The sequence below is a fragment of the Molossus molossus genome, unplaced genomic scaffold (assembly GCF_014108415.1).
Source record: "Molossus molossus isolate mMolMol1 unplaced genomic scaffold, mMolMol1.p scaffold_m16_p_3, whole genome shotgun sequence".
NCBI lineage: Eukaryota > Metazoa > Chordata > Mammalia > Chiroptera > Molossidae > Molossus > Molossus molossus.
In genome coordinates, this window is record NW_023425366.1 from 43,974,176 (window position 1) to 43,999,036 (window position 24,861).

The window sequence follows — 24,861 nt, forward strand, 5'->3', positions numbered from 1 at the left end:
ATTCCTGCCCTTCAGTCTGAAAATTCCAACTTATGAACTCTTTTTAAATTTAATAACCAGTGAGGCCACTGATACAGTAAATGATAAAAATTAACAAAGAAAGCCCTGGTCCCCTCACTTTAGAGACAAACTGAAACATAAAATACTTTGTCTTACTATTTCTAACTACAGACAAACTAAAACAAACACTTGTTTACTATTTCTATTTTAAGCAACACTTACGCTTGGATGAGGCTAGACAGGTCAGTTAGGCCCCCAACTCCAGCAGCAGGTCCCCCAATGGCATTTGTCATCATTCCTGACATTCTAGAGTAGGCGAGAGGTATATCATTGGATTGACATATAGTCTTCACAAGGAGGATACTGGCCAAAGAAAAGTCAGTTCAATATTACCTACACTGTGTAGAGGGTTAGGCTACACGGTGTGACTTTAAATGCCAATTGACTGGCAGATTGGATAGTTAGTCACTTTGGAGTTGATGTGCTCAAGTTAGGAGCTGTCAAATGGGAATGTGATACGCTCTTTCTCTATACTTACAGCTGTTGAACTTGAGGATTCTGCATTAAACTTGCTGCCTGGAATTGAAAAATGGCATCTCTCATTAAAGGTAGTTAATATTTAGGAATCTTTAACAAAGATTTCTTTTTTAAAAAAAGTCAGTAATGAAAGCTAAACCACGTGTGGACTAACATTCTGTAGAGTTTTAGTGTGCTATACAAAGTGAATGGGAATGTAGGAAGTACTAGAAAACAATGGCACTTAAAATACTTGCAAGGATCGAGAGACTACCAACAACATGATAAACTAAGGATATTGACCACAGTATACTTACTACCACTGATCAGGTCAATAAAGTCAAATGGAGAAATAGAAACTTTAAAAGTATAAAGAATATCCTACACTTAACAGGATCCACTTCAGAAAAGTACTCTTATCCCTGGCAGGTTTTGCTCAGTGGTTAGAGCGTCAGCCCGCGGACCAAAGAGTCACAGGTTTGATTCCGGTCATAGGCATGTTCGGTCCCTGGCCCTGGTCAAAGTCGTGCGGAGGCATTCAGTCCATGTTTCTCTTCTTCTCTCTTTCTTTCTCTATCCTTCCTACTCTGTCTGAAGATAAGTGGAAAATAAATATATCAAGTGAGGATTAAAAAACAAAATACTTGTACAGATGTGACCTGGCTCCATGGGACTTGGTAGTTTCAAATTTGTCATGCTTAAGTGGGAGAAGTGTATTTATACACACATACTTTTTTTCTTTTCTTTTTTATTATTATTATTTTTTTATCCTCACCTGAGGACATTTTTCTATTTTTTGTTCAGGTAGAGTGGGAGGGGGAGAGAGGAAGAGAGAGAGAAACATCGATGTGAAAGGGACACATCGAGTGGCTGCCACCCGCACGACCAACCAGGGCCAGGGACAAACTGCAACCGAGGCACATGCCCTTAGCGGGAACCAAACCCGGGTCTCTCGGGACCGCAGGCCAACGCTCTAACCGCTGAGCCAAACCGGCCAAGGCTACACACATACTTTTGAAACTTATCATTTTGAAAGTATAAACAATTTTTTTGCCTCAAATTGATAGTCAACAATATTCATGTAAAATTTATATTGAGTCAAATTCTGCATAGACAGTAGTAACTCCAATAGTTGTCCTTAAAAATCCTCTCTTTTATTTTATTTTTATTTATTTTAATTTTATTTTTGTTACAATGTTTCTCCTTTTTTACCCCATGGCACCCTCCTCCCCATCCCCCCTGCCCCGTCCCTGGTTTTGTTGTCCATGTCCATTGGTTATGCGTACATGCATATAAGTTCTGTGGTTTATCTCTTCCCTCCCCCCACTACCCCCTCTGCTGAGTATTGTCAGTCTGTGCCCTACTTCCATGTTTCTGAGTCTACCCTATTCCTCAGACTGTTATGTTCATTATACTCCGTATATAAGTGAGATCATGTGGTATTTGTCTTTTTCTGCTTGGCTTGTTTCACTTAGGATGATACTTCCAGGTCCCTCCACGTCGTCTCAAAGGATAAGAGATTTTTCTTTCTTACAGCTGCATAGTACTCCATTGTGTATATGTACCACAGATTTTTTAGCCATTTGTCTACTGATAGACACTTGGGCTGTTTCCAGATCTTAGCTATTGTAAATAGTGCTGCTATGAACATGGGGGTACATATATTCTTTCTGATTGGTGTTTCAGGCTTCTTAGGGTATATTCCTAGAAGTGGAATCACTGGGTCAAATGGCAATTCAATTTTTAATTTTTTGAGGTAACACCATATTGTTTTCCATAGTGGCTGCACCAGTCTGCATTCCCACCAGCAGTGTACTAGAGTCCCCTTTTCTCCACACCCTGGCCAACACTTGTTTGATGCTTTGTTGATGGCGGCCATTCTGACAGGTGTGAGGTGATACCTCATTGTTGTTTTAATTTGCATCTCTAAGAATCCTCTTTTAATCCCTCTCAACCTGACCCCTTTTAAGAATGTCACACAGTATGTGTTTAACCCCCACCTCTGCACCTCCTACATGGTAGTCTTACATCTCACTTCAAGCTTCTTGGAAGGCTCAGCTGAATTGGGAACTAAAATCCTTTTTCACATCCTACAACAGCATAACCTGAGGCCTGGAAATGGGTAACAATGTTCAAAAATGTCACAAAACCTACAGAGGGACACATTTACTGGTTAGGTAGCAAGGCCAACTTAAATTTGATTGGCCTCAGTCCTGAGACTCAAGAGTTACTGAATTGCTTGCTAGTCAGTCCGACAATTATTTCTCCAGTAATAAAAGCGAGTGATGGCTTTCCCAACACCTCATTTAGGGTCAGTGATTAAAAATAACTACTGTCTACAGAGACTTCAACTAACACTTTTAAACTACCAATTGCTATGTTCAAAGAGACTTTTTTATCTCACTAGAAATGAGCCATCTGTACATTTCAATTCAGCTGAAAATTTAGTGGATGCAAGACATTTTTTGAAGGAAACAAAGATGCGGCCCCGCCTCCCGAGGGCAAGCATCTGGTAGAACTGTTGTCGGCCAGAAGCATGCAGACACCAGAGCCGCTTTATATGCCCAGGTAACATCCCTGACTCACTAAACCAGAGTTTCCATATCATGTACCAAAGTGTGTGTGTTTTCAAAAAGATCTCTAAGTAATTTTGTTGGTTTGAAGGATGGCGAATACATATGTAAGAATGATACTAAAAAGTCAAATGAACTCTTAAGATAGAAAGGAAGCAGACAATGCTGAAGGGAGAGCATAGGGAACCACAATAACCAAATCCTCAGACCTCAGTTACCAGATACCTTCCCAGGGCCATTTTCATGTAAGAAAGCGGTTTTTAACCTTTTGTAGATTTGCAGACCCCTTTGCCAATCTGATGAAAAGTATGGTTCTCGCCCTTGAAAAATGCACATATGCATGTGTAAACAAATTTTTATATACAATTTGTAGGAATCCATTGGTTTCCTGAAGTCTATCCGTGGCTTTCTCACAAACAGGTACACAGGCAGGTTAAAAATCTCAGCCATAGTATGATATCTCCACTCTATTACCAGTACCACAGACACAAAAGCGCCCTTATTTGTTTCTAAAACGTTTTTGAACTATATTTCTTCATGGAAAACAGAGCCAGCAGAGCAGAAAAGAAATATACTCACCATACTAATGAAGGCTGGATTATTTATTAAGCTAGCCATGTCAAAGCTCAATCCAGTTCCTGTCTGTAAAACAATTATATCAGAATTATTCTAACCACTGCAATCTGATGACAATAAATTGTGAATGACAGAAACTATTTCACTCATTTAGCATTAATAACTTACAGGGCTGGATACCTCTCTTAACTTCTGTTCTGCTATTTTCAGATTTGACTTATAGGAATCATTTTCAGGGTCAAGATCTAATGCCTTTTGATAACTTGTAACTGCTTCTTCAAATTTATTCATGGCAGTGAGGGCCAGCCTGAAAAGAATAAAGTATACGGGTATAAGATATATGATTAAAGAGTATCAAGATATCCACAAACATAGATAAACATTTGTCTTGGTATTCAATCAGAATCCAGGTTACACTTAATGTATTTATTAATTATACTAAGGTTCACAGGAGCATCACTAAAATTCCTTCTATTTCCAAGATTCTGAAAGTTTGCACTCTCCATACTGCTTGCTGACAACCTTAGCTGTCCTACATTAACCATGAACTTGATGCTTAGAAAGGAACCTTACCTACCCTTCCATTTTTAAGCCTGATATGTGAAGTAATTTGCTTTATGAATGATTACACCGTACAAATATGTGAGCTGACTCACAATCCTGTGGTCATGTAACTCCATAATGTTAAAACCACTTTAAGGAATCTGAGCTAAATTTGTGCTTCAGAATGTCACACTTTCTTCCTACGTCCTAGCAGAGACATTGTGTCACGACAAATATCAATTCACCATAAAAAATAAAAATTGGCTGTGGGGTACTCCTGAACAATACATGTTAGCTGCTAAATAGATAAAATTAGCATCCTTTACAACCTAAGACATTATTATCCCAGTCACAGAGTTAGTTATTAAATGTTTGCTTTCCTCCACCTAGTTAGAATTTATTTATTGGAAAATTACTTTAGAACTAAACAATAATGGCATATATGGATACATAGCATTGAGGTTTTTATTTGTTTTACGGTTGTTTTTAACAAATTAAGTCATGGCTGACCTACCTCACAGACTTCTGATGTAAGTAAAATATAGTGCCTAGACACAGAAAAATTCATAGACCTTAATTAGTTTTCTACCAGTCAACCATGAAAGGTAATTCATCAAAGTCCTCAATTTTTTAATGAAGAGTCAATAAACATATACTCAAACCCTATCATGCACCAGGCACGATTAAAAAAGGTAAAGCTCTTGAGTTTAAGGAAATTTCATTCTACCTGAGGAAAACAAGCAATAACTATGCAAATAAAAGAGAGTAACATTAAAGAGAATAAATAGGGCCCGGCCAGTGTGGCTCAGTGGACTGAGCGTTGTCCCATGGACTGAGAGGTCCTGGTTCAATTCCCCGCCAGGGCACATGCCTGGGTGGGTCTCAGGCTTGATCCCCAATGGGGTTGTGCAGGAGGCAGCCAATCAATGCTTCTCTCTCATATCGATATTTCTGTCTCTCTCTCCCTTCCTCTCTCTAAATAATCAATAAAAACATTGCTCAAAGGCAGCCACATTACAAAGACCTAGATGATGATAAGACAGAAGTCATGAAGAGCAGGGAGGAGCACGCTAACCAGCAGCAGCAGTAAACACAAAGGCCCTGGGAATGATGCGAGCATAGTATGATGCGAGCATGGTATGCTTCCGGAATGGGACAGGGGCTGGGAGGGAACACAGAAAACTGGAAAGGGATGATGTCAGGGAGTAATCTGGTGGGGATAATATAGAACCATGGTTTGGAGTCTGGGTTTTATTCTGGTTGCAAGGGAGTGACATGATCTGATTTATGCTTTGGAAAGCTCTCTCTGGCTTCTCTGCAGAGGATCGACTTGGGATGTTGGGGGTGCGGGGCAGAGAGACCAGTTAGGAAACTACTGTAGTAGCCTAGGTAAGAGAGGGCAGTTTGGACTAGGGTCCTAAACAAGATAGCAATCAATGCTTGAATTCAAGATATATGTATGTCAGAACAGAAATGAATAGGACTTGCTGACAGGTTAGATGTGCCAGGTATGATAAGAATGAAGGACAACTCCTAGGCTTTTGACTCAAGCCCTGGGATGGGAAAGATTTAAGAAGGGAACAAGACTTCTGTTTGGGACGTGTGAAAAAAATTTTTTTAATCCTTACTGGAGGATACTTTTTTTATTGATTTAGAGAGAGAGAGAAACATCAATTTGAGAAACATCAATCAGTGGCCTCCCATACACTCCCCAGCTGGGTTTGGGTCCGCAACCTAGATATGTGCCCTGACTGGGAATCAAACCTGTAGCCTTTTGGTGTGCAGGATGATGCTCCAACCAACTGAGTCACCCGGCCAAGAATGGGACATGTTGCATTTAAAATGCCACCCTGGCCAGTATGGCTCAGCGGTAAGAGCGTCACCTGTAGATCAGAGTCCTGGGTTCAATTGCAGCCAAGGGCACATTTCTCAGTTGCAGTTCGTTCCCGGCCCCAGTTGGGGTTGTATGGGTGGCAACCAATTAATGCGTCTCTCTCACATCTATGTTTCTCTCTCTCTCTTCCTTCCTCTCTTCCTCCAGCTCTATCTGAAGATTAATGTAAAAATATGCTCGCCCTGGCCAGTTTGGCTCAGCAGTTGGAGCATCGGCCTTCGGACCAAAGAGTCCCAGGTTTGATTCTGGCCAAGGGCATGTACCTTAGTTGCAGTTCGTCCCTGGCCCTGATTGGGTTTGTGCGGGAGGCAACCAATTGATGTGTCTCTCTCACATCAATGTTTCTCTCTCTCTCTCTCTCTCTCTCTCTCTCTTCTCCCACTCTGTCTGAAGATAAAATGTAAAAATATCCTTGGGTGGGGATTAAAAAATAATTATATATATATATATATACACACACACACACACATATATATATATATATACACACACACATATATATATATATATATATATATATATATATATATATATATATATATATATATCTCCTTGGGTGAAGGTAAAAAAATAAAAATAAATTTAAATGCCTATTAAATATATAAATGGAGAGGAAAATAAGTTGAATATGATATGGAATTCAGACATATAAACTTAAGATATATAATAATTTAAGAGATCCATCAACATATAGAGTTGATTTTCATTATTCAGAGTATTTATGTTCTATAAAGTCACCATAAACATGGATTTAGCGAATATTGAACAACTGCTTCTAGGGGAAATATACGGTTAGGTTCCTATGAGGTTTTGGCCTCAACATTCTCATCAACTGATCAATACATAATCTTGTTTTATGTGTGTTTCTGCTTAAAGAAACACATAATCTTGTTTTCTGTGTTTCTGCTTATTTAATATATAGTATTGATTCATTACCATCGAACTCACGCCAACAGCACTAACTCATGCCTGAACCAAATTTATCTAACCTGTATTTTTTCATAAGGCACATTACAGCCTTCTTGCGCTTAGAAACACTAGACAACACTTCAGTCTATGTGTGGGTCCACTATAAACAGGAAAATCAACAACAAAAAGCACACAAATGCAAAAAAAACAAACAAACCTAGCATTAAATAAACTGCAAAGAGGACACTCATTCACGGCCTGAGAGTGGAAACAGAAGGGCCGAGCATCGCCTTATCTAACCTCAGCTGAGATCCTATACATCAGGGGACCCAAATTTTTCACCACAGTGTGAATGAACACAAAAGCACAGTGACTTGATTTTGGGGTTACCAAAAAAAATTAGCAAGTATGTAGGTGAATTCATAAATACAGAATCCATGAATAATGAGTATCAACTGTAAATGGAATTTAAAAGCATGGGACAGGATGAAATCAGAAGAGAGAATAAACAGACAGCAGCAGCAGAGGGGAGGAGAGAGCCCTGAAGTGCACCGTTATCTAGAGGTGGTAAAGAAGGGAGACCCAGTAAGGGAGACTGGGAAAGAGCATCCAGTAAAGTAGAAGGAAAACAAGGAAGGAGGTTATCACAGAAGCCTAGAGTATGAAGTATTTCAAATATAAGTTAATCTTGCAAAATACTAAAAGATGGGTAGGTGAGGATACAGAACTGAACTTTGGCCTTAGCAAAATGTCAACAACCAGTGACCTTGAATAGAGCTGTCAGTTGAGTGCTGTAGACAAATGCCCTATCAGAATGAGCTGAAGAGAGCCTGAGAGTTGATGAAGGTGAGACAGGAAGTACAGACCAATATCAGGAGCTTTGCAGAGAAAGAGGAACTGAGAAATAACATAACTGTGTGTGAGGATGGTTCCAATGGCTGACTCTGTGACCTTTTCACATGCAGTCATTATCGCTGTTAGAGACAGGAAACCGGATGTTGCAGAAGATAAAGCAATTGGAGAAAGTACAAAGGGATGAGATCTCAAGCATGAATGAAGGCAACAGTCTTGGATAAGAACCCTTCCTTTTTAACAGGAGAAAAGGCAATCTGTGTAGATTCAGATGCAGGTAGATCAGGATTTGACAGTAGGAAGATGAGCCACTGTTTTCTCAGTTAAGTAGAAGACAGTATCATCAGCAGAGAATCACCATGGAGGGTGTAGAGGAATTCTGAAGAGAGGAGTAGGTGTAAGCAGTCAACTCAGAGAGTGGTAGGGTGAAGTTAGAAGGAAATATATGTAGTAGTAAGACTGTCTGCCAAAATACTGAGTACTCGTGAGATCTGTGGTCTTGAACATGAAGTGAATCTACTCATTACGGTTATATGATTGTCTGCAACAACCAACCATTCTTCGCACAACTAATCATGTTCCTCTCAGGTCACAGAAACGGCAGGTGTTTCCTCCCTCAGTGTTATATTTTTCTTCTTATTAGTTGAGAGGATGCAATATTAAGCAGGAAGTTCAAAACCAGGCCATTAAGAACAGTTTATCTGATACAACTTGGAACTACTTTGAACACTCTCCCAGAACTTACCCCATTCTCCCATAGGCCTTGCTGTACTTTGAATCGATTGCTATTGCTTTTTCACAGTCCTTTATTGCATCCGTGTAGTGACCTAATTTACTCTGAGCAGCAGCCCTAAGGGAAAGAGAAGAGACTTTTTGTTACATCCATCCTTCAAGGCACTAATTTAGATTTTTCAGGTTCTAATACAACTACATTTTCCTTGTCCCAATTTGTATATCACTCCCGGCAAACATCTAAGTCAAAGTGGCTTAAGATAATTCTATAATTAAATGAAAAGAAAACTCAAGCAAAATTCAGAAAAAATATGAAAGCTGCCTTTCACTGTTTCCTTTGCTATAGAAAAGATAAAATATGTAAAGCCATTCAACGGATCTACCTATTTACTGCCTTTTTAATTTGCCCGTACTGAAAACGCCAGGACATTCGGGATTACCAAGGAGGCACACAGAGCGAGGAGTGCTTCGAATGGCTACTCGGTGTTGTGATCACTAGAGTAGCATCGTTAAGATCACCAGCTAAGTCTACATTAAAAAACCCAATTTAACCGTGAGCCTAAATATCTGGCTGTAAATTAAGGATAGCAATGTATCTCATCTACTTAGCATAAAATCTCAGAGCAATTGAGGCCTTTTTAATCCCTTCCAATTTATCTCTAACAAACTCTCTGCAATAGCTGGGACCTGACAATATAATGAAGCCACTGACTACCTAACCTCCACACAAACCTGAGAGTAGATAGCTCTGTTTCCCGCGTGTAGTGCTGACTTCAATCCTCAGGGCCGTAATAAACATTTCTGTTCAACATGCAAGTCCTTCAAACCAAAAGATCCAAAATGTCTCCTGTCCCGCATCTCACCACCACCCCGTTCGTTCTTCTCCAGACTAAATATTTCTACCTCATTCATTCAACTACTATATCTATGGAGGACTAGCTAAGGCACAGCTACTTTTCTGGGCATAACCGATGGAGCAGGACATCCCTGGCCTCAGCAGTGCTTAGGGTCCTGGCGGGGAGCTGGCAGGCTGTAAAGAAAGGTGGTGGTGAGTCCAACTATCTGTCAACCTTTCTTCTTACAGCATGACTAAGACCCTTACTTCCCAAACCAAGATTATAAAGTTTAGGGTGAAAAAAGAGTCCCCTTTGCCTCAATTAAAAAATAATTACATGTGAAAATTCAGAATTCAACAAGCCTGTTTTGTTAGTTCATGTGGAAAAGAGGTATGGGTTTGTTTGACTGAGTACTCAGTACAAACTATACCATGACAACGATGACCATGAAAAGAAGAGAGAGAGCCCTGGCTGGTTTGGTTCAGCAGTCAGAGCGTCGGCCCTTGGACCAGCGAGCTGCAGGATCAATTCTGGTCAAGGGCACGTACCTCAGTAGTGGTTCAGTCCTGGCCCTGGTCAGGGTCGTGCAGGAGGCAACCAATTGGTATGTCTCTCTCATATTAATGTTTCTGTTTCTTTCTCTCTCTCTCTCTTGCTCTCTCTCTCTCGCTCTCTCTCTCCTCCCTCCCTCCCACTCTACCTGAAGATAAGTGGGAAAATGTCCTCAGGTAAGGATTTTAAAAAAAGAAGAAGAAGAAGAAGAGATACAGAACGTGCCACTTCCAAATAATTAGAAAGAAAGAATATGAAGTAAAAATAACTCAACACAAAAAAATGAGGGGTGGGAGTGAAGAAGCCAAAAAAAATAAGATCGCAGAAAACAATTCAAATATACAGGTGATCATAAAGTTGCCTAGATGAAAATCAGATTCTCTAGTTACATACATAAGATATCACTTAAAACATAGTCACATATAGGCTGAAGTTTAAAGAGGATAGAAAAAGACAATCAGGCAAACTGAAAACTTAGCAAAAGGAAGCTGATGTAAAAACAGTATCTGACATAAGACAAAGCATTATTAAGAATTGAGTCATTATTTATTGATCATCCTTTTTAGTTTAATTTTAAGGAAAACATTTACATGGCTCAGAAGTGAAACATTAAAAGTCTCTCATCCACCCTGGCCGGTTTTGCTCAGCAGTTAGAGCGTCGGCCTGCGGTCCAGAGAGACCCGGGTTCGGTTCCCGCTAAGGGCATGTACTTCGGTTTCAGTTTGTCCGAAGTCCCTGGCCCTGGTTGGGTTGTGCGGGTGGCAGCCACTCAATGTGTCCCTTTCACGTCAATGTTTCTCTCTCTTCTTCTCTCTCCCTCCCACTCTGTCTGAATAAAAAAAAATAAAAATAAATGGAAAAAAAAAGTCTCTCATCCTATAGAGGATCAGTGGGAATGGGGTAGATGGAATAGAAATGGGAATGAGACTTCAGAAAGGATGAAAAAGCAAAACCAGACCTTCAAGCTGAATAAAACAGAAACAAATGATCCTAACTGTATATATATATAAAAGAATTCAAGTAACATTCAAGCACAAGTACTCTGAGTGTATATCCTTAGAGAGATGTATTCTAAGGACAAAAATGATTGCAAAGAAATTCTGAAGTTTACTTAGACTTACCAGTGTTGTAATGTTGGTGTTGTAATACCAACTGAAGGACAGTGAAGGGGAGAACTAATGAATGAAGACACTCATGATGTTGGAGAAGAGAGATGCAAATGTAAAATGGAGGAAGGTAAGGGAGATCTCTGTGACACTGGAATGTAAACTGAAGGTATCTGTATAAATTGATGACTTTTCAAAAAAACATATTCCCCGGCTCTGCCCACTAAAAGCACCTAGAAGCATAACATTTCAGTAGCAAAGATCACCTCTTGCAACCAGGTCTTGGTTTCTAAATACCATTCTCTATTAAAAGGAACAGAGGCCCCTTGTGGAAATAGCTCAGCCCACATTTAGGGTCGAGAAAATACAAAGCCAATCTGGAATACCTTGTCTCGGAAAGCAAAGTGTTAGAAAATAAATGAAGTTACAGAAAACACAGCTAGTTTCAAGGAGCTCCCGCTAGCCAAATATGGGATAATTTAAGTATGGAAATAATAATTATGGTAATTTATTATAACCCACTGAATAGTGAATGTTTAAAAATTCACATGTCTATAATTATACTCAAAAAGTTGGAGGACGGGATGGAGGAAGAAAGCAGAAGAGAGAGAAAGGTTAAGAAAGCTCCTCTTCACAGGCATGTATGAAGAAACAGTATATATTAATAAATAATAATACAAGAATAAACTGTGTTTCATGTACTCACAACTGTAAACCTACTTTTCCCCTACTGTGTATATATCATGCATAAATAAATTATAGCAAAAGCCTGTTTCTACAACTAGGAATTACACTGTTTCTGAAAGAAACAGATATTGAAAGCCTAGGACTACACTAGGGACTTCATATTTTACTCCTCACAACTACTAATATCTGTCTTCTACAAGTGAGGATATGAGGCTCTTAAAGGTCAAGTGGCTACCCAAGGTCACATAGCTAGTAAGTGACCGTACTGAGGTTCAATTCCAAATTCAACAAACCAAGTATAAGCCCCAGTGAACCTAATGACTACATGGTGCTTATGAAGGCCAAAGGAAGCAAGATGCAAAACAATGTGGTCCTGCTCCTGTCTGTCCACAGCTCACGCTGTCACTAGCAGTCCTTGGTGCAATGCCCTGACGCGTCCTAGTTTTGCCTTTTATTTTTTATTTTATTTTTTTTGTTAATCCGCACCTGAGGCATTGATTTTTAGACACAGTGGAAGAAAGGGAGAGAGAGAGAAACATGGATGTGAGAGAAACACAATGATTGGTTGCCTCCCACACAACCTGGACTGCGGCTCGAGATTGAACCTGCAATCTAGGTACATGCCCTTGACTGGGAATCAAACCTGTGACTCTTCAGTCTGCAGGCTGACACTCTAACTGCTGATCCAAACCAGCCAGAACTACTTTTCAACTATACTCTCCAACCTAAAATGTCTTCCCCTTCTCCTCTGTCCATCCTAGTTCCACCTGTCCATCAAATCCAGCTCCAACTCAAATTCCCCATCACCTGAGAGGCCTTCCAGACAAATTCTGTCCATCACACTCTCTCTCTTTCCCTTGTATCTTTAATTCCATCTACTGCCTCAGTCATTCAACTGTCCACCCATCCCAGAAACATGAGACTACTATGGGTAAAGTATTCAGCAATGAAGTTGTACAAAAGAAATAAGGGTACTGTTTAGGGACAGAAGACAGAGAAAACGAGTATCATTTCATACCAACGAGTACTTGGAAATGTTCAGACCAATGCCCAATCACTTGTTGCTTTATGCATACAAGTATTCATGTGAGTGCCTGGTCACCTCAACGTGACTACCAATTTCTTATATTTCTTCTATAGTCCTCCCTGCATCCAACAAAAGTTGGCTGTGAGGCACAGTGCTAGGTACTATAGGAGATACAAGATCCGATCTATAAACAGATACAAGATCCGATCTACAAACAGATACAGATACGATCTCTACCCTTCACCTGAAGAAGTAAAACAAGTATGCATAAAACTATAAGATAAGAAAGGACACATGATAAATTTATATAAATGTTACATATCATGGTAAGTGCTAGGAGCATAAAGAATTGGTTTTCAAGGAAGGACTCAAGTTTTGCTGGTATCCAAATAGAGCCTACAGCATTATTAGGATTCTAAAAGGTCAAAATGGAATATAAATGCTAGAAAAGAAAGACTCATGCTTAAGAAATGTGCCAACTCTGTGTTTTCGAACACAAAAGTGACTTCTATAACAGCAAACTTTGGTTTATTTTATTGAGTTTAACATGTGAATAATATTTTGATCAGTAATAAAGTTGTAAAAATTAATATCAGAAAATTAGATCTACTATTCTGAGTTTCCAACTCCTGACAGCTAACTGGCTAAAAAACATAGCAAGGAGTTGTTGGCAACACTACAGGCTATTGAAATATTTATGGCTATTAGAAGTCTAAAAAATTCCTAAAGTTTTATTCAATATTTGTATTAAATATACAAATTAAGTCTTCTAATTATTTAATATTAAATTTTATGCTCTATTACTGAACTCCTCATGGGAAAAGATACTATTTAAATACAAAAGAGAATAATAATTATTGATTTCAAATTAACAGTAATTAAATGAAAAGCTTATATAATAGTATTGCCAAGAACCTCATTTAACACATGGACATTAGACTATTGGTAACCCCTAATCTCATGAAGAATAAATTATTTATTTAGGCTGAGATTTGCCATATTCATACTTGAAAGTGTATGGTTTATTGTGCTCTATAAATAAGTAATTTCCAGGTAACATTTATATCTGGTCATAACATTTAGTGAAACTGTTAAATGTACTTATATCAAGAGTTCATACACCAAATTAAAACATTATGTATAGTCATCTGATTACAGAGAATAAAATTCAAACATAAAACCACAGCTTGGGGAATTCATTCACCACAAATTATTTGGATTTTTAATTTTTCTGGGCTAGATTATTATAACAGATTAATAATGTAATTGTTATATGTGTATGTGAGAGAGAGAGAGAGAGAGAGAGAAATGTAAGGTTCCAATATGGCCAACTAAATTCCATGTGGATCCATCTCTTCCACAAATAACAACTATAAATTCTGTACAAAATACTTTTTAAAAAAGAATACTAAAAACAGCCCAGGTGACCATGACTAGGAAAATGCCTAAGCAAACTATGGTACATTCAAACATGGAATACTACTGAGCAATTTAAAAAAAGAACCACTGATGTATAGCAATATGGCTGAATCTCAAAACCATTATGCTAAGCAAAAAAAAGTCTCACACAAAAGAGTACATATGGTATGATTCCTATTATATAAAATTCCAAAAGAGACTAGTCTAATCTATGGTGGAAAAACAAAACAAAACAATGCTTTCTTCTGATAAGAGTTTTAGGCAACTGATGCTGAAGAGGCATATGGACTTTCTGGGCTGGTGGTAATTTTCAGTTTCTTTTTATTGATTTTAGAGAAAGAGGAAGGGAGAGAGAGGAGAGAGATTGAAACTTTTGTATAAGGAAAACAATAAGCTGTGCAATTCGGACAAAGAGATTATATCTTTAATATAGAGCTATAGTGTCTAGTACAGTAGCCATAAGCCGCATGCAGCTATTTAAATTTAAATTGATCTTAAATTAACTAAACATTAAAAGTTTCATTTCTTAATTGCACTAGCCACACTGTAAGAACTCAATAGCCACTTTTGCTAGTGGCTACTGTATTGGACAATGCAGATACAGAACGTTTTCATCACTGCAGAAAGTGCTATTGGGACTTAAATATTGGAAACAGAATAATTTAGTGCAGGGAATTCATTGCATAATGGAGAGAAGACTGAGGTGCCAAACAATTCAGAGCTTAGCAACAGCAGAAAGCCTCTTCTCCCTGAAACAGAGGACCAAGTGCAGAGTCCAAACACCAAACATCACCTGGCAAAAGCTGGGATAGCAGGTATCTTGGGTGGGAACTAGAGACAAAGATGAGAAGCAGCCCCTGCTGGATAAACACCCTGATGTAAAAAGAGGGGAAGAAATACCCTAATTCCTCCCTTTCTTCTGCCCTCGTATCCTGCCAGCACCTCCCATGGCTGAACCCAGCCAAAACTCAGGGGACAAATTTGGCTGAAAAATGTAGCCTATAGGAGTCAGCCCCTTGTTTAAAAGGGCAGAACAGGGAAAGAAAGAAATAAGTGTATCAAACAGGTAAGGTGTGGCACAAGTACAAAAAGATAATTTAGAGAAAAAAACACAAATGGCCAACATTTGAAAAATGTCCAACCTCGGTAATAATTAAATATAAATTACAATTACTATTAAAATAATAATAATAAATAATAATCCAAGTACTTAGTGTTGATAAAGGTATCGTAAAAACAGATACACTCACACAATCCTAGGGGAGGAAATTAATTTTCAGAATATTTTCAAAGAAACTGGAATAACTTTGCAATCTGCATCAACAATTTTTAAATGTTTATATTGTTAGACCTCCTGAGTGAATTTTCAAGGATAAAGCCAAAGTCTAAAAATAAAACAATTTTACAAAGAATGATGTTCATGGGAGCTTTATAACATTGAAAGAAAAAGAAAAAAAGGACAACTTCAGTGTCTCCCTGTAGGTCAACAGTCCAGTGAATATACATCTATCCATTTACTAAAAAAACACTGAGTGTCTGTCTGCCAGCTACCATAGGTGCTGGAAATATAAGAAAGATGAAGGGGTAATAACAGACTATATCAATTTAAATCTTGTTTATGAAGGATTTCAATAAAAGAAGAACATATTTATGATATGCCTCATGAATAAAGCCAAATCTAAAATTGATTACATTTACATCAAATAAAATATGCCAAAAGGTTACTCTAGGGGTTGCCTCTAATGGTAAGTTTATGGATTTATTGTTTTTCCTTCTCTATACATAAATTTTATAGTTCTCCTCCAGAGCTATTAATTCAAATGTTTGGATGCCAGTTCACCTGTTGCAATAATAAACCGCATTATTTGGATCCAGTTCTATTGCCTGTGTGTAACAGTCCACCGCAGCAGCATAATTGTCCTCTTTCATGTGGTTATTGCCTAAAATAAAGTAATCAGTAGATATAGTAAGAACAATATACAGGACAAATATAAAGTCTGAAAGATAAATTTTAATCACAGAAACTCCAATAATACAAAGGTGAGCAACATGCTTTTTCAGTCACATAGGAGATAAATTTGATTTATTTATTTATCATTATTATTATTATTTTTTAATCCTTACTCAAGGATATTTTCCATTGACTTTTAGGTAGAGTGGAAGGGGGGAGGGAGGGGGAGAAAGAGAGAGAGAAACATTGATGTTAGCAAAACACATTGATTGGTTGCCTCCAGCATGACCCCAAATGGGCGGAGGATTAAACCTGCAACTCTCTGGTCTTTGCACCGATGCTCTAACCATTGAGCAACTGGTCAGGGCTAGGAGACAAATTTTATATTGTACAATAGAGTTGATACTCCTTATCCTTCAATGTGTTTGAATGATTTCGACAATGTGGAATCTTTAAAAAATGAATGTATATCTTATAAAATTCAGGCTTCAATAAGTGAGAAGAGAAAATGCAACAATTATGATTATCTCATGGCAACATTTAATCTCTTCTTACCTTCATCTTCATCTCTTTCCCTCCTTTTAGAGCTGCCCCATCCCATCTTAATGCAGCACCTTCTTAATTATTACTGCACTCTATACCTGGCCTCCCACGCCTTCCCTGGCAAAGCCATCTGCTGAGCAGCCGAGCCCTCACAGCTGTGTGGGTAAGCTGCTAAAGCTAATCATGTTAATATGTTACTGGCAGATAATATTTTTGTGTGCTATCTCTTCCAGACATAGGTCCTTCTGAAAGGGAGATTATTAGACATTAATTTCTAGAATGACAGAATTTCCAGATAGCATGGCTGGCCCAGAGGGTACTGATGTTCAGGAAGATCACCTGCAGGTACAGCAGGCAATAATCTAGCTAGGTTAACAACAGGTCAGTAAAATAAGGATTTCTTGTGGCTATCTTTTGTATTCCATTAAAGAGAAAAAGTGATCAAAATTGGTTCTTAAAAAGAACTTGTACAAATTAAAAATTTTAAAACACTAGAATTAGGGGAAAGAATTTATATCCCCAAAGGCTCTGTTATTCTTCCCAGCTGTCTCTACACCAGAAGCTCTCTTATTAGGTTTGTTTTTTAATAGATCAGTAGTTAATTAATGGGAGAATGGGGGGTGCACATTTGCAGGAACAGAAACAGGAAGATTAAATTAAATGCAGGTAGATAAAAGCACCTAAAATAATAAAATGCTGCTGCAAATTAAGAATCAGAAATGAATACAAAGAGTGCCTGCTAATGGGTACATGGTTTCTTTGGGGGTAATAAAAATTTCTATAACTATGGTGATGGCTACACAACTCTGTGAATATACTAGAAACCAATGAATATGTATACTTTAAAGGAATAAATTGCATGGTATATGAATTATAGCTCAATAAGGTTGTTTAAACGTTAAGAAAATTGATTTTCTCCCCAGCCCCAAAAAGAAGATAATATAATGCTTTTAAAGCAGCTAAGAGGATTACATAGCTTTTATGATTAAGCAAGAAGTTAACTACATTAGCCTAGGTACATAAATAGATTTGTTTCTTTCATGTAAAAGATTTACATTTTCTGGGTTATTGGGATTTCCTTGTTGCCACTAGAACTTTTTGTCTTGGGGAGGCACTTTATTATTATTATTATTATTATTACTATTATTATTTTTTAAACCTATAAACCATCTCAAATGTATAGATACTATAATGTGTGTGTGTGTATATATATATATACTACAAATATAAATACATTTATACATATTGATAAAAAAACTTCAAGTTACACAATATTTAATATGCAAAACTTTAGGACACACATGATGAATTTTGTGACGAGAAATATAACTTAGCATTAATGGCACAGCACTTATAGTCATGTGGTACTGTCCTATAGAATTGTCTCCTTTAATTATCAAAACAACCCTATTAGATATGCCAATATTTCTGTGATGCATCAAGGAAAAACAACAATTAACTGTTCTTTGTTTCATCTGATTCTACTGCTGCTCTTCAGAAGCAAAGCACACGAAAATACGAAAGCAATCTTTCAGGCAGGTACCAGTTGGCACAGATACGTGTAACATGCAGCCCGGAATAACCCTATACTTGACAATCTACCATGCCCATCTGTTTTCATACAACAGTGATTTATTTATTAAAACCAAGAATGTTTTAATATTCACTATCAGAAAATTTAATAATGTAGTAATCTAATATGCTAATTAATAAACACTTCAGTCATGTGCTATATGCATGCATTAAAAATTTTCAAAGAACTAAAAACACTAAATATGTGAAAGTTAAAATAATACGGAAAATTATCTTCATCTCTTAGCATAAAGAAGAACTTGGGCCCCTGAAGTATACACAGCAAATACAGTTACAAGTGGCCCTTACATTATTTGTTTTGCAAATTTTATGCACAACAGATCTGGTTCTCTTGAAGCAGGCCACACCTATGTTGCCCACAGGCCATTCTATGCTTTTAGATTTCTTCTCTATCACTTTCATTCTCTTTCACAGTGTCAACCAGAATCTAATCAATGAATAAAGTCACTTTCTCCAGAGTTTCAGAAAGTTTTACCAAGTAAGTAATTTTTCTAGGAAATATTCACCTTCATCTTTTAATTGGTCAGCTTTTCCCACATCTTCAGGTACTGAGTTTGAGAGAGGCAGAATGTCATTCTGAAAATAAATAAAAATGAACATACTTCCATTTAGCTACATTAGAAGTCATCCCAAAGAACTGTTGGTAATGTATTAACGGGTTACCCATATCATGGTAAATCATCTGTAATTCCACATCATGCAATCTAACACCTAAACATAGTGTTAGCAAAAACAGGAGGAAAGTCATCACATACTTTTATTAGAAAAAGAATATGTGGAATTTTTCTTGAACATAATGGGCAACTGTGTATCAATTTTTTTTTTTTTTACCTGCTTTCCTTATTCCCAGAAATCCTACATCATGAACAAAAATATGGAACCAATATTTGAAAAATAGGAATAGAAATATGTTCAAGGGATTGTTTATTTCTATTTATTTTAAGGGATTGTTTATATTAGTGAAAATTTTGAAATATAATGTTTAATATCCTAAGAGATATCTTAGTAAGTCTAATTCACAGTTTACCAACAAAAGTATTTACTATATGATTCTATTGTTTGAATATGTGCACATACACATACACACAGGCTATAAAACAAAGACTCGACAGGTGTACACAGAAGGTTATCACTTGTAATATTTGGAGATACAATTTTCACTCTCTTCTTATATCTTTCCATATTGTCCATTTTTAAAACAATGGGCAAAACCTACTTTTATCATAAGATAAAAACAGTATAAAAATTCCTATTTTTAGCACCTACTATTGACCCCAAACTTCTTTTGCATTAATAATGTTTAAATCAAAGGCACTTACAAACTAAATGAAAATTTACAAATATCTTGAGCAACATTGGGAACACATGCATTTTCTGTCCTAAAAGACTGGTTTTTTTTAGTTAAAAAAAAGTATTTTTTAAAAAGTCACAAGGAAAAATCTGATCCGTTACTCCTTCACATTCAAATCTTAAAGTGCTGTATATCTTAAGCCATTTCTTTCTTTCTTTCTTTTTCTTTTTATTAAATTTATTGGAGCAACACTGGTCAACAAAATTTTACAGGTTTCAGGTACACAATTCTACAACACATCATCTGTACACTGTATTGTTGCTCACCACCCTAATTCAAGTGTCTATCACCATTTATCCCGCTATACCCTCCTCTACCTCCCCCAGCCCTCTTCCCCAAAGAAATCACCAGTGTTGCTTTTAAACTTGAAGCTGAAGTTCATAAATAAGCCTACAGTTTTCAAGAAAGCATAATGCGTAGCCAATACACCCATGTACTATATTTAAGATATATTCACCACTACCTTTGTCCTGACTAAAGTGTCAATAAACTTGATAGCTCTAACATTGCAAATATACTTTTCTAATTACACAGAAATATTCACAAGTACAAAGTCACTGATAAAGTATATGTCATTCTGTGTGTGTGGTTTTTTTTCATCTTTCTCTACTCATCAGTTTTTCTAAAATAAAATATTTGGATAAAAAAGTATAGAATCAAAATCGCAAACTTTATAAGTAGAGGTAACTACTTAAAACTGACTATAGCCCGGCCGGTGTGGTTCAGTGGTTGAGCATCGACCCATGCACCAAGAGGTTGCTGGCTCAATTCCCGGTCAGGGCACATGCCCAGGTTGTGGGCCGAATCCCCCCGGGGGGGAGGCGTGCAGGAGGCGGCCAATTGATGTTCTCTCTCATCAATGTTTCTCTTTCTCTCGCTTCCTCTCTCTCTAAAATCAATAAAGAGAAAAAATTTGTTTTAATTGTTCTAATTCATAAAAAAAGAACTGACTATAATCCTTCAGGATGTAAGTGTAGTTCAAAGACACACTGCTGCCCTGCAATGCCTGCTTTTAGGGTTCCTTCTATTTCACATCTTCTAACAAGCTCAGGCTGTTTATGCATGAAAAAAAGTGCCTTGGGGGTCAGAAAAATGGCATGTTGAAAAATGGATTATAATCCAATCTGTCTTCTAAATTCTTCTGAATTATTTTAATAAAATTGCCAAAGTTTTACAACTTTGAAAACTAGTTCACATATTAATTTAATGCATTTGAGCAACCCATGATATAGGGAGAAGTATTACTTTATAGTAAAAGAAATGGATCCATTTAGTACATAATCTCAATTAAGGGGAAAAACAGAAACACAGTACCCTAAAAATAAAAATGACCAATGTAACAACCAAGCACACTGGTGAGACAAGTTCTTTAATTATGACAATCTTGATGCTACTGTAGACGAATTTTAGACTTTCTCTGTCATACTCTGCTAGCAAACAGGTATGTAATGAAGCCACAGCTATTAAATAGGATTGACATTACAAATAACACTATTTAGATATACTTTGGAGCCAGTTTCAAAAAGCTGTATTTCAAAAATAGTAAGCAACACATTTTTACAATTAAAAACAAAGAGAAATAGCAACGTGTGTGTGTGTGTGTGTAAATAGAAATAGCAACATATATATATATATGTTGCTATTTCTATTTAAACAAAGTGTAAAAGTCAATTTGAGCTTCCTGGGAGATAAGAATATAAGTTCTGATCCCTTCAGCACTAAGTACAGTGGTGACAGGAGCTGAAGCAGGAGCATATCTCAAGTACAGGCCTCTTGAGTAAGTTCAGGGGTCACTTTCAGCCACCACATTCGGCCACTGAAACGGGTTCCCTAAGGAGGCCACAAGTGCAAACAATGAAAGAACCCCAGCAACCAAAAAAAAGGAACTCCTGATGAGGAATACAAAGACATGCCACTGTCCCTTACATTTTGTTCATAATTAGAATTAATCTGTTTGATGAATTCGAGTATAACTGTATTATTCTTTTTCCAAGATCATAAAAAGGGAGCAGTGTACCACCAAATTACCATCTTCACTGCAACTCGAAGGGCTTCTTCCCAACAAGCTCTAGAAACAGTCGCTGGGGTATCCTCAGCAGTGGCCCTGCAAGGCTGAAGGATACACTACATGTTTCAGCCTCTCTCCCGAGTTCCCCCTTTTGTCCTGAAGCCTGCACACAGAGCTAGAAAAACAAACGTTGCTCATGAGGCACCAAAATGTAGTAAAAAACCACATGGGATGTCACCATGGGCCCCAAACTCACTCAGCTTAAACTTTTCAGACAATCTTATGGTCCATGTTTCCTAAAAAGGCCAGAAACCAGAGACCATGTAAGCCCTGGGGAGGAAGAATGAGGACTGGGTTTCAATCTTAGTTTTGCACACTGACCCTGAACCTTTCCGTTTTGTTGGTATTGTTTAATTTTTTCTCTTTATTTAAATTTTTAGAGAGAGAAGAAGGGAGAGGGAGAGAGATAGAAACATCAATGAGCGAGAACATCGATTGGCCACCTCCTGCATGCCCCCCACTAGGGATTCAGCCCACAGCCTGGGCATGTGCCCCGACCAGGAATCGAACCGGCGACCTCTTGCTGCATGGGTCATGCTCAACCACTGAGCCACACTGGCCTGGCCCTTTCCGATTTTTGTTTTGGTTTTCTACCTTTCCTTGTTTTAAAGAGCACACCAATGGTCAGATTTGATGAAATATGCTTCAAAATAATAATTCAATTTCTGATAAATCTATTCCTAAGTGGATGCTTCCTAAACATTAAACCTTTTGTTTTTAACTTGTAGTCCATGTTTTAGGGGAATAATGTCAATTCAGATGTCAGAAACCTAAAAATGCTCTGATACTGTAAAGGGCTTAAAAAGTCAACTGAGACAGCCCAGCCAGTGTGGCTCAGAGGATTGCGTGTCATTCCATGGACTGAGAGGTCCTGGTTCGATTCCCAGTCAGGGCACATGCCCAGGTTGTGGGCTCCATCCCCAGTAGGGGGCGTGCAGGAGGCAGACAATGGATGTTCTCTCTCATATGGATGTTTCTCTCTCTTAAAAAAAAAATCAATAAAAACATTTTTAAAAATTCAACTAAGACATATTAAATATAAAACAAGGTGAAAGGATGAGACTAGCTGCTAATATGAAAATCTAAAGCACATTAAAAGAATTAAAATTTAGGTCACAAATTAGATCCATGTGGACTGTCTTATTATATCAAGAAAGAAGTTAGTTACTTACAGGCCTGACCCCTCAAATATTAACAATCCAACATAATAATGTGGTCATACTTAACTCAGATACTACTGAGAAAACAGGGAGAGCTTACCTTGCAGAAGGAATTTGTGAACATTTCTGTCAGGGGCTGAGAAACCGCTAGATGTGTATCTTCTGGGCTGATTTTAAAAACTGTCTCCAAGCACTGAATTGCAACTTGAAACAAATTTTAATAGTGAAAAAAAAAATTAGCAACCTAAAAAAAGAAACAAACTTTTTTTTTCTGGTAGAAATCTGCACTCTGTTGCCATCTGTGGCAATTCAGCATTTATGATACAGAACATAAGGAAAATCGCTCAACTTGCATAGAGATTTCTGTTTATAGACCAGCTCTTGAGGGAAGACAACTTGATTTCTTATTCCTCACCTAAAGAAAAATGTTACTTAGAATATAATTCTCAATATATCTGGTTACATCATGTCCTTGTTGAAGCAAGTCATTATCTACTCTTGGGGTATAATTAGGCTGTGGACTGGGTGGGGAGACACGGGTGGGTGGTTATGCTAGAAAGGAAATCTGTTGTTGAATGACAAGACACCTTAAATAACACTTTAAAGGATGTGGATTTAATGCTATGGGCAAATGGAGAGCTATCAGAGAATTTAGTTAAGGGAATAACATAACTGGATTTGTGTTCAGAACTAAAAGTCTGGTAGGAATGTTGAGAAAGGATTAGAGAAGGAGGAAGCTAAGGGAGAAAGTGGAAGCAGAAAACCACTGGGTTCTTATCTCAATGGTCTAAACCAACAGGTGGCCCGAACTAGGGCAGTAACAGTGAAGAAAGCACATCCTGTCCTCTGAGGGGCGCGGAGGCAGATTCTTGCCTTCTAGTGCTCTTGTTCAAGAAGGAATGCACTCCTGGCTCAGCAAGATAAGAACTTGACATATATGGTACTTGCACTAAAACCACTGGGCCAAAGTGCCCAGTGTACTTCCAGACAGTGGAATATTCACTAATATTTGGGTATGCCTTTTTAACAATACATTCCATATTAATTGTGATCCTGAGAAAATTAGCTATCAAGAAATAGACAGTATTACTTTTCTATTCCCATAAAGGATTCTCCTTAGAAAAAAGAACTGAATAAGTTACTAAGTTACCAACTACAAAAGTCTAAGTGTCTTTTAGAAAGAAAATAATCTACTGTTTACCTATCCCTCATTCTCTCCCTTTCTATTTTTGCAAGCAGGTTTTTTTCTAATTAATTAATTTAGAGAGAGAAGAAAGGAAATGAGGCAGGAAGAGAAAGAGAGGAAGGGAGAGGGGAAGGGAGGGAGAGAGCGAGAGAGAGGGGGGGAGAGAAAGAGAGAGAGAGAGAGAGAGAGAGACACACATTGATGTGAGATAGACACATCGATTGGTTGCTTCCCACATGACCCCAACTAGGGATAAAGAAGAACCCACAACCCAGGTATGTGCCCTTAACTGGGAATTTAACCCATGACCATTTGGTCCGTGGGCCAACACTCTAACCACTGAGCCAAACTGGCCAGGGCCATAGGTTGATTCCTGTAGGTGCCCTAACTGGGGATCAAACCTTCAACTTTGGCTATCGGGATGACTCTCTAACCAACTGAGCTACCTGGCCAGGGCTCAAGCAGTGTTCTTACACTTCAGTTGTACTTGCACTAAAACCATTGGGCCACAAAACATTTATTCTTGATCAATATCTGTCCTCCTGGATCAGATTGGTCATTTCCTTTACCATGACATGTGACTTATACATGTTTCTATTTTTGTACTTATCATACTATATTATATGCACTTACATGTCTGTCTCTCATATGAGACTGTCTCTTTGAGGATAAGGCCTACATCTTATTCATCTTTGACTTGAACAGACTCTGGGAAATAGTAGATGCTCAATACATTTAATCTACCTCTCTGTTTATAGTAGAAATAGTAGCTTAATTTCAGAAAGAA

At 37.7% G+C, this 24,861-nt stretch overlaps 2 protein-coding genes across 4 annotated transcripts in view; one reads left to right on the top strand and one right to left on the bottom strand.

Annotated features, from left to right (window-relative positions):
* Positions 1–2,944, top strand: part of TRAPPC13 (trafficking protein particle complex 13) — a 42,966-nt gene extending 40,022 nt beyond the window's left edge. Inside the window, exon 14 of one of the 2 annotated variants that reach the window (XM_036278655.1) lies at positions 2,924–2,944. In XM_036278655.1, the coding sequence (XP_036134548.1) occupies positions 2,924–2,929 (6 nt within the window). In that variant the 3' untranslated portion in view covers positions 2,930–2,944. Of the gene's footprint in view, positions 1–540; positions 609–2,923 lie in introns of those variants that run through there. The other variant, XM_036278654.1, reaches the window with a different exon arrangement.
* The window catches only part of SGTB (small glutamine rich tetratricopeptide repeat containing beta), a 34,777-nt gene that overhangs the window by 3,180 nt on the left and 6,736 nt on the right, over positions 1–24,861 (bottom strand). For both annotated transcript variants that reach the window (XM_036278658.1, XM_036278659.1), the window contains 8 exons: positions 22,989–23,092; positions 18,816–18,885; positions 16,063–16,162; positions 8,609–8,713; positions 3,834–3,972; positions 3,669–3,731; positions 539–576; positions 223–306 (listed from right to left, as the gene is read on the bottom strand). In XM_036278658.1, coding sequence (XP_036134551.1) covers positions 223–306; positions 539–576; positions 3,669–3,731; positions 3,834–3,972; positions 8,609–8,713; positions 16,063–16,162; positions 18,816–18,885; positions 22,989–23,092 — 703 coding nt within the window. The remainder of the gene's footprint in view (positions 1–222; positions 307–538; positions 577–3,668; positions 3,732–3,833; positions 3,973–8,608; positions 8,714–16,062; positions 16,163–18,815; positions 18,886–22,988; positions 23,093–24,861) is intronic.